The sequence below is a fragment of the Olea europaea genome, chromosome 2 (assembly GCF_002742605.1).
Source record: "Olea europaea var. sylvestris chromosome 2, O_europaea_v1, whole genome shotgun sequence".
NCBI classification, from domain to species: domain Eukaryota; kingdom Viridiplantae; phylum Streptophyta; class Magnoliopsida; order Lamiales; family Oleaceae; genus Olea; species Olea europaea.
This window is the reverse complement of record NC_036238.1, coordinates 11,881,880-11,892,056: the sequence shown is the minus strand read 5'-3', so window position 1 is coordinate 11,892,056 and position 10,177 is coordinate 11,881,880. Positions and strand designations below refer to the sequence as shown.

Below are 10,177 nucleotides of genomic sequence, written 5' to 3'. Positions count from 1 at the left end.
CGATACAATACAATATTTTAATGATTCAAAACAACAATTAATTATGGCTTTGCAACAATATGGGGGTGTTATATATTTAACTTCGAATATATGTGAAGGGGTTAATAAAAGAGCTTATATAGTTGCAACGCACACTATATAGACCCACTTTGGTATATGTATAACAAAATTATTGCTTTTAGAATTATTGAATTTACTCACAATGCTAATAATATATGTATAATGGTATTATCATTATTGTTAGAGAATATAATTGCGAGACTAAAATTCGGTCTTTAACTTTCGATAATGCTAGTGTTAATAAGGCAGTTGTCGATAAATTGTGAGGGCACTGTAACCTGATTTTGGTGGATATTTGTTTCATATTCGTTCTGTATGCCATATTTTGATGAACTTCAAAGGATTAGGAACGCACTAGTATATATCACGATCTCCCCTAATAGAAAACAAGCATTTGAAGATTATTGTGCTGAAATAGAGGTGACAATTGCTAAAGTAATTTTTAGCAATGTAGGCCATAGATGGAACTTTACTTACTTACTAGTAAAGTCATGTGAAGATTTCGAACATCTAATAACTGACTTTTATAACAATAGACACGTTAGAAGCGATGATGATGCTGTGTTGAATGAATTCGATTGGCATTTAGCTTTGAAAGTAAAAGATTTTTGACATATTTTTATGAGACCACAAATATTTTATCGGGCGTTTATTATCCCACTAGCTGTATGGTGCTTGAACTCATTTATATAATTGTAAGAACATTCCATAAATATAAAAATGATCCTGATTTTAGTGAAATTATAATTGCTATGGAATTAAAGTTTAGAAAATATTGGAAAGACTTGCCTATGTTAGTTTCTTTAATATGCCAGGAAGTAAATACATAATTGATCAAATCAACAAATTCTTAACGTTTGATACACCTATCACCTATAGGAATTTAAAGCAAACATTATGTGAACTGAATGGGTGTGTATGTTAGTCGGGTACCCTCTGCACCTACTCCTTCGACTAAAATTGAAGAAGATGACGTTGAAATAATGAATTTATTTCAAGGTTTTAATACATATAGATACGATACAATTGCAATGTGTTCATCTAGTGTCATGTCATCTACATTTGTATCTCATCAAAATGCGATGCCTGTCGAATTAATTAATTATTTCAATAAGAATATGCCAACAAACAAAACAATTAAAAAAAAGTTCAGAAGAAGTAATTGAATTCTGATGAAAGTATGAAAGACGTTGGCCAGTTGTTTCTACAATTGCAAAAGATCTGCTAACACTTTCAGTTAGCACTGTTGCTTCAGAGTCTACTTTTAGTGTAGATAAAAGAATTTTGCACGATATCAGGAGGTGGCTGAAAGAAGATATTTTGGAAGCGTTAATGTGCGTGAAGAATAGGCAGGACGCTCATTTTCAACTACAAGATAAATATGCCAAAATTGCATATCGTCATGTAAGTGATATTTAATTTAATTATATTAATCAAATTTTTTATTTTTTAATCGTTACATTTAATTTTTCTTTAAAAAATTGTACACGTTACAACAAGTTGTTTGTGTACAATTTTTAACTCCATCTACTTAAATTTGATGTCGTCGGTCTCAAACTCGGATAAAGGAGGAGGGTTTAAATTTTATCTATTTTAAAAAGAAAATGAAAAAATATATTTTTTGCATATGTAGTTTTTCTAAATGTATTTCGAAAAAAAAAAAAATCTCCTTCATTACATAAATATTTAATATTTTATAGAAAATATTTCTATATGATAGAAAAAAAAAAATTCTTCATTAAATTATTCTTTTAAAAATGCATTTGTGTTCCTTTGTTTTTTTTGTAATGATAAAAAAAAAAAAAAGACGAGTTCGCGAGCCAAGCTAGAACTCGGCTCATTGAAAACCTGGCGAGCTGGCTCAACTCGACCCATTGCCATCCCTATGAAGCAACATTTCTTTTCTCTCTCATTTCATCTGTAGCTCTTATCTTCTAGCCTTTAGGTACTCAAACACAAGCTCTAACTCTAACTCTAACTTAAGCGTAGCTCAATCTGAATCAACTAAACTAGCTCTAACTCCTTCGTTCGTGCGCCATACCCAAGTCATTTAACCCTTCTCGCTCGTACGTGTTGGCATTCCTTCTTGATTACCCAGAGATCTACTAGTTAATTCATGATCTGGGTGATTAACCCCGTTTAACTATGCCAAAATTGGACTAGGAATATGATTAAATTGTGTTAATCATAGTTTGTGAGTCTTAAAAAAAAAGCATTGAATAATTTAGCATTATCAATTGTCAAAATTCATGAAATCAACTATATTATAAACTCTAAGAGTTGGAATAAATGGCAATATGGGGATTCAGGATTTCAGTACTAGCATCTCACATTTGAAAACTTCAATTTTATTGCTTTAATATATTAAAAGTAGTATAGAAAACCAAACAAATCACTCTCTTAATGTCATGCACACTCAAATTTAGTAAAAGCTATTAAGCTAAATATTAGACATTATTCCTCGTGAGAATGATAAACTCGAAACTCATTATTTTTTTATTACTTAAACAAGAATCATGTACGCTTGTTGGTTTCAACTTAACAATAGTTACCATATTTAGTTGTGATTTTGGTACTATATAATGAGAGAACTTCTCACATTGAGGGACATCGAATTTTACAGAGTATCATTGAGTATATTTAACATGATATCATAGCTTCTTCCTTAGAATTTTCTTTCATTTTCATGGTTGGGTCTTGCTCCTCCGTCTGGTCTTCATTCCCTTCAATAACTCCCATTTCCTCCTTAATCCTTATCTCAATTCGCTTTCCTAAACACTTGCATTAAAGCCTCTATTTTTGACATCTCAAGAGAGAACAACTCACTCCCAGCCAGCATAACAAATGGGTTCTCTTGTCTGAGAGACTTCGCCATACCCATTGCAATAGCGATTTTTCCAGTGTCGGACTAACCCACAATTTTCCCTTTTTGACCATATCGACAATCGCTCTAACATCTTTGTGGGTGGAGGTCTAGAACACCATGTCTTTTGAAGAGACACGTGGCTCGCGAACTGAATCCAATCCCAGGCCCCGAATATGGGAATGGGTTTTGATTCTTTCAATTAGGGTCAAATCCTTAATCTCCGAGAGCTTTATTTCCATCATCTTTTGTTTAATGTATGAAAATCGTAGAGAGAGAGAGAGAGAGTTGGCACGCGTTACTTGGTTGCTGAAGGGTTTTCTAGATTGGGCTTAAGTTAATTTCGTTGGGCCTATTACTTTGTTGGTTTATGCTTGCTGATTTGTTGGATTATTTCAAAATTTAAGGCTCATTGTTATTTGATGCCGTGGGCTTTATCAAGATTGGGTGTTGATTGGACTTCAACTAATTTCTTTTTCCTTTTTATGGTTCTTCGTTGTTATAGTGTCAGAATAATGGTGTACTTTTGCTTAGGGTGAGCATGAGAATGTAGATGGATGAAAGAGTTGAAAAAAATGATTTTCATTTTTGGTTGAGAAGGAGAAAAAGACGTGTGAGTGCTGACCTTTGAGTTTTGGTTGCTCGGGTGATGAGCAAGAGTTTTGGATTCTAAGTGGAGGATTATCTTTGAATTTTTGGTAAACGTTGTTCCGTGATATTTCTCTCGATTGCAGCGTCTTGGCCTACAATATATTGCTGGATTTCGTCCGCTACAATGACCATTAGAGCTTTTTTCGAAATAAGAATTATGTGTTCGACTGAGTTCTCCCGACTAATAGAACTCACTGTGTATGGTCGACACATCTCGTGAATTTTTTTGGAAATTCTTCTTGGGGTATGAGTTCTTTGGAGTAGCTTTAGAGTGATTTTGGAATAGTTTTTAGCGTTTTCTGTACTATTTATTGTTATTGAGTCTCTCATCATCACTATTTTTCGTAGATGATTGCTGTGATTTCGTTCTCTTCTTCATAGACACAAGCACTGTCATCATCATTAGTTTATAATTGCAAATTGATGCTTTTACCAGCATCAATTGAGGGGATGTTAGTGACATTAAGAAAAACATTGGTGGAATATAAAGCATCAATCTATGTATTTAATAGGTTACTATTAGTGAACATTTAGTTTGATAGTTACCATATTTAATTGTAATTTTGGTTCTATATAATGACAGAACCTTTCACATTGCGAGACATCATGTCTTATTGAGTATCATTGAGTGCATTTGACACGAAGGACATGAGCACAAAGCAAGCATGTTTTTCAAATGGAATCACTTAATTCAAAATGAAACATTTTAATCTATGTTTTACGTGTTCAGCCTCCTAATCAAAGGAAATAATTGCTAATTTCCAAGAGTTAAGTCCTTTACTGATGACAGCAGTCCATTCACAAATTATTGTTTACAGCTTTCAAGTTACTAGTTTTAAATGCCAATTTACTGACCAAACTCCAAATTATGATGGTATCAAGTTTCACTACTAAAGCACTACACTACTCTCATCAGGTATTCACCTACATTAGAAGGAAAGGCTAAATGCTATATGTATACTATTATACAATAGTTTGAATGATTTATTTTATCACATATAAAGTTAAGAGAGCAGAATGAATTATTTCATATAAGTAGAATGAAATGACTCTTATTTCCAGTTAAATGCGAGTGCCAGAATTAAATATAAGACAGATAGATAGAGCAGTTCTTCATGCAATAAACAAACGAAATGGACGCTTGTTCTATGAAGTATTCAAATATAGATAAGATTACAATATGATTTGGTACAGATATGCTTGTCCTCCAGTACCACAAAACATCAAATGTTAAAAACAAAAGATACTGTAATAATATGAACATGAATAGCAATTAATGATATTTCCAAAAAAAAAATGTAAGCATCAAACGGGTTCAAATTGTACAAAAAGGCAAAAGAAATTAATGATATTTCCTAAACACATACCAACTGGACAAAGATAACCACAATTAGTAATACTAGGTAAAAATTGATAGATAAACAAGACAAACCAGAGAGGAATGAGACTGAAGACTGTAGAGAGAATGCCACAGGTTTGAGCAGTAAAGACATCAACAATCAAGGAAGTGAACACCACAGGTACGAGTATTTTCAGACTTGTCTGATTTAATTTTTGCTTGATAGAGTGCTACTAAAAAAGCAAGTGAAGAAGAAACAATCTCAACAGATTCGAACTGTCGATGCTAAAAAATTTCCTAAATTTCAGACCGAATAAAAATTTGCAGAACATATAGAAGAATAGAATCAGTATGGAAGAGATGAAAAATTCGGGAATGAATATATAGTGATGAGGGCAAGGAAGAGATGCAGAGTAGTGCTTATGTTTTTTAAAATTTCTTGCATTTTGTAGGCTTCTTATGATATTTATTTAATTTGGTTGAAGGATAATTCTTTCTATTAAGACTTAACGTTATATCTCCAAAGGTTAACACCATTTTATATTGGTCTATATTTCGATATTTAATCAATATAGGATTTGTTTCTTAACACTTTCTAATTTTGTTAGGGAGTTACATTCATCAATCCTGTCGCTTTTGAAGGCGCTCTTGGACACCTTGATAAACTCATAATCAAAATTAAAGCTATAGCCACTTTTAAATTTGTTGATTAACATTTTGGATCTAACAATAACTTGAGGGATGTACCAGGTTTTCAGGAATAGAAAATCAAATTGTCTTGTTGTTCAACTGAAAAATTATAGTTCTGAAGTCTTAATATTAAGTCCCTTTTAGGGGGTGTTTCGGAAAATAAAGTCAAAAACTTGTTTTATTGTTGTTGTCTTGAAAAACATCTTTAGAAGTGTGGGTTTATTATACGTTTAAAAACTTAAAGAAAAAATTTGTATTTTATTTTCTTATTAGGGGCCACCCTTCCTGTCTATGTAAGAAATTTGTTTTCTGCCCACCCTAAAATCGATCTCTAGCGCTATCCCTACTTTAATATATATTTTAAAACTTCATTTAAACAATTTAGTTATTACTTCTTAGTTCATAATAGAATGGGGGTGAGATGGGAGCTGTGAAGGTGGTGTATAAATGAATTATAAATAAATAAGTGGATTCACGTCATTATTTGTCTTATCATAAATTTTGTAGTCTCCTCATCTTTATTCTCATTATTCTCCCAAGACCAATTTTTGGAATGACAAAAACATCGTTTATCCCTTCATGCATTAATGTCTTCATGTATGTATCCAAATGCATTTCCTGCACTAGGAACAAAAGTGGCTGCACCTTTTCTAAGTGTGGAGATTCTCGTCCCAATTAGATGACGGATTAAACCCTACGTTGTTCATATCCTCTTCAATTTGCTCTTCTACTGGGAAATCAGATAAGCACTCTGCGAATTTTTTTGAGTTGTTGGAACAGTAATCATAAACCATGTACTTCTTTCTAGCATCATGATATCTTCTTTGTTGATCAGGACTCAGCTTCCGATCTTTTCCTGCATTCCAATTATCGCATGCCTTAGGGTTAAGAGTGTTATATTTGCACCCATCAATTGAAAATCCTTGATAATGAGCAATGAAGGGCCCTTGACTCCAATCCACTGGTCCTACCCATGCAGTGCTATTCCATATGCTTGCTTCTATGTGCATGGAGTTTGATGGATAACTCACTCCAATATTTGTGTTGTTTTTGAACACTCTTATTGGCGTCCCGTCTATAAAGAACCTATATACACAAAATCAACAAAAATATACAAGTCATATGTTATCAATTAAACATCTAATCGTATAAATGTCGAATGTAATGTAATATGAAAATAAAAAGAGGAGGATAAAATACTCAATTTAAGTTAATATGTTATGTTTGAACGCTAAATTTATATAAAAATAATAATCTTCTCTCTTATGATTAAAACTTTTAATTAAATAATGAGTGGATTCAATGAAACATAAGTAATTCATCATGTACGTACACTATTTGGTACTGGTTCCAAAAAAGTTCATATTTGTGAAAATCTGCAGTAGGATCAAACCAAAGACAAAATTGTTGCTCCCTATGTCCCTTGTCATTTGCAAACACATTTGTATTCAATCTGTAAGCCATGGGATTATGACCTCCCAAGAACTCGAAATCAAACTCATAGTGGTTTGTTGCTTGTCCACCTACTGGGATTGAAGTTAACTACAAAATTATCAAATTAATCAGCCCAAAACAAAAACAATGCGTGGAAAACACACATAATCATCTCAAAATGTATTTAAATTACGTAAAAAGTCGTTATGATTCCTTGAGAATGATTGCCTGGTAATTTTATCATCATTCGAAAATATCCAGAACCAAAATCCTGTTTTGAATGGAATCCAGCTCCTGCATATTTAATAATTAATTAGAGCAAAGAAAAGTCCTAAAATCAGCTTGAATCCACAATCTATACCTGATATATGCACATTCATTTATCTACTGTCCCTTACATGAAACTTGAGGGCATAAAACATAGAGTGCATGGGTATGTATAATCCAATCCCCTCTACGTAACATGCTAATACAGTAGAGAGAGAGAGAGAGAGAGAGAGAGAGAGAGAGAGAGTTAAATACAAACCGGAGTGTTCGTCTATTAGCAGTTGGACTACCCTTCCCTGATCAAGAACAGAAAGATGATCACCACCCCACTGAGGAGAGTAGTTTTGATCAAATGGGAATTCATCAGCATATCCACAGGCCACAAAGAGAATTAGAAACAGGCTAATTGCATAGTAATCCATCGGGATTAGAATCTTCTTAATTTGTTAACATGAATTGTTTTTTGCAGAAATAAACTCATTGACCTGTATTTAAATAGAGTACTGGCGAAAGTTTTAAATTACTCGGCTAATTGTCCATTCAAGAGTGTTAAAAAATAGTAACAAGTACTAAGGGATGAAATACCAACTACTTAACTTCTTATTTTTGTTGTTATAATTTAATGGAGTTAGTGTAACGCTGTAAACCTGTGCAGCACTTTTTGGAAATTAACTCATTTGATGAGTTGCGGTGGTGGTGGTGGGGCAGTGTTGGTGGGAGAAATTGTCATTATTTTGAGAAAAACTCTTTTGTTGGTGGGGGTGGTAGTGGGTTGTGTGATGGGGGTGGCAACTGTAAAAAGAAACAATCTTTAATGAGGCAAGCTGTAAACCTGTTCCAAACATCTCAAATTGCAAAGTGTCAAGTTGAGTCTAATTATTATATATATTAAATATTTTCACCTGTTGCAACCTATTAAGGAATTAGAATCCTTTTATAATAATTTGATTTTGTCCTAATTTATCTTATAGATAGAGAACTATCTTAAACTTTATTACTATCATTGAAAAATAAAGAAAGAGAGGTTAAGAGAAGATAATAGTGTAATTTTCTCTTGTAAACCTACTTTCGACGTGGTGAATTACTATTGTGGTGGAAAATAATGTAATCTCACATCGACGTGAACTTAATGAATCTTATATGTTCTTGAGTGTTTACTTTTTCTTCAAAATAATTGATTGCTTTTGATGGAATAGAATTAGGATTTTATAATTCTCAACATAAAATGCTTTGAAACTACTCTGGTTTTCTTTCCTCCTCAAATTGAGTACATTGCTGTCCTCTTCGAAACTCTTCCTTTACTCTTTAACTGACTAATCTCCATGAGGTCTATATATTTTTAATTGATTGAATAATAAAAAAAATAATTGAATAATTTATATAGCTATATATATGAATCGTACAGTTGTGAAATCGACGAAATATATAATCAATATAGCTACTGAATTTAACATATTTTACAATTGATTATATTTCGTCGATTTCGCAAATGTACGATTCATATATATATATATATAATTTATTAATTTAATTAACTTGCCTCTCAACTTTGAATCAATCATATTTGGTTAAGTCAACTCACCTTATCTTTATACAAATCTAAACAGGCCATAATAAAATGCATTAAATCTTCTAGAAATTCAATTAAAGATCATAATAATACTAAAGTGTATCTCTATCTTCTACCAAATTGTTGAATTTTACTACAAGGTATAAATTAATAACTCATCTCTCGATTTATTACAATCCACAAATCATAAAAATAGAAATATTGTCCAAATATTCCCAAGCATTAAGATAAGAAGAAAAATCAATACTTTAATGAATTAAAAAAGTAAACTTGAGAATTGAAATTAAAGGTTCAAAACTATGTCACAACTAAAAGTTTAGCTATTTATCATAAAGGAAGAAAAACTCGTTAAAGAGTACAATACATCACTCTATTTTAAAGGAATACAAGAAAGAGATGAATATCTAGCATAAAAAATCCACTCTTTTCTTAATGAAACCTCTAACCATGGTTTTTCTCTTCCAAATGTTCTCCATGATATGGTATGAAAACTGAGGTATACTTCTCCCTAGTTTTTACCTAGATTAAAGGCCCATTTGGTATGACTTTTAAAAATTCAAAAGGAGTTTTTGAAATTTAAAAGTTACTTTTGAACCCATTTGGCTAATTTTGTTAAAGTTTATTTTGATAGTTAAAAAGAATTTTTATAAAAAGTTGGTTCAACGTGGCTTCCTCTAAAAGTATTTCCAAAATGAAAAGTGTTCTTAAATATTAGTTTTTAGACGAAAATTATGGTAGCTTCCTTCAAAAAATCTTCTACAAAAAGAAAAGCAAAAATTATGTCAAACAGGCCCTAATTGGCCTTGGAAGTCATGTGCAAAAAAAAAAACCAAAGTATCCATGGATTAGAATCCAAAATTTAGACTTTTTAAGGCTGAACGGAATCAGGGGGCAGTTTGAGAGTGACACAGATCTTTCAGGACCTGTTTTTGCCCAGTGAGCGGTCGACCAAAGCTTGTGGTTGGCCACCAACTGTAACTTTCGGCTTATGTGCAATTTGGTTCTTAGTTTTCTGTTTTAGTACATGTTTAGTCCTTGAAGTTCAAATGTGCAAAACTTTCGATCCAACGTTCAAAATGCGATTCATTTTGTTAGTTGAATTAAAATTCAACTATCTTTTCAACGGTTTTATCATTTTCTCTGAAAATATAGTAATAGAAAACTGTGCTATAATTTTCTCGTATGATCCATACGAGAGTTCCTCCTTTTTCATCTTTCTGTCTTTTCATGTTCCAAATCACTTTCTTTTGCATCAATCATCCCCAAATTTGGGTTAAACTATAAATTATAAACACAATATATA

At 32.1% G+C, this 10,177-nt stretch overlaps 2 protein-coding genes across 2 annotated transcripts; both read right to left on the bottom strand.

Moving 5' to 3' along the window:
• Positions 1 to 6,245: 6,245 nt before the first annotated feature.
• Positions 6,246 to 7,160, bottom strand: LOC111375810 (xyloglucan endotransglucosylase/hydrolase protein 3-like). The gene is made up of 2 exons (XM_022998715.1): positions 6,937 to 7,160; positions 6,246 to 6,689 (listed from the first exon to the last, which is right to left on the bottom strand). The coding sequence occupies exons 1-2, from the start codon at positions 7,065 to 7,067 to the stop codon at positions 6,254 to 6,256; spliced, it is 567 nt and encodes a 188-aa protein (XP_022854483.1). The 5' UTR covers positions 7,068 to 7,160; the 3' UTR covers positions 6,246 to 6,253.
• Positions 7,161 to 7,221: 61 nt separating this feature from the next.
• Positions 7,222 to 7,744, bottom strand: LOC111372425 (xyloglucan endotransglucosylase/hydrolase protein 2-like). Its single transcript, XM_022994777.1, has 2 exons — positions 7,564 to 7,744; positions 7,222 to 7,331 (listed from the first exon to the last, which is right to left on the bottom strand). The coding sequence occupies exons 1-2, from the start codon at positions 7,724 to 7,726 to the stop codon at positions 7,222 to 7,224; spliced, it is 273 nt and encodes a 90-aa protein (XP_022850545.1). The 5' UTR covers positions 7,727 to 7,744.
• Positions 7,745 to 10,177: the final 2,433 nt, after the last annotated feature.

Excerpts from the sequence above, each read along its gene's own strand:
- LOC111375810 (XM_022998715.1), bottom strand. The coding sequence starts at position 7,067 with ATGGCTTACAGATTGAATACAAATGTGTTTGCAAATGACAAGGGACAT. Across the intron at positions 6,690-6,936 it reads TGGAACCAGTACCAAATAGT|GTTCTTTATAGACGGGACGC; the intron begins GTACGTACATGA and ends TTGTGTATATAG.
- LOC111372425 (XM_022994777.1), bottom strand. The coding sequence starts at position 7,726 with ATGGATTACTATGCAATTAGCCTGTTTCTAATTCTCTTTGTGGCCTGT. Across the intron at positions 7,332-7,563 it reads GCTAATAGACGAACACTCCG|GAGCTGGATTCCATTCAAAA; the intron begins GTTTGTATTTAA and ends TTAAATATGCAG.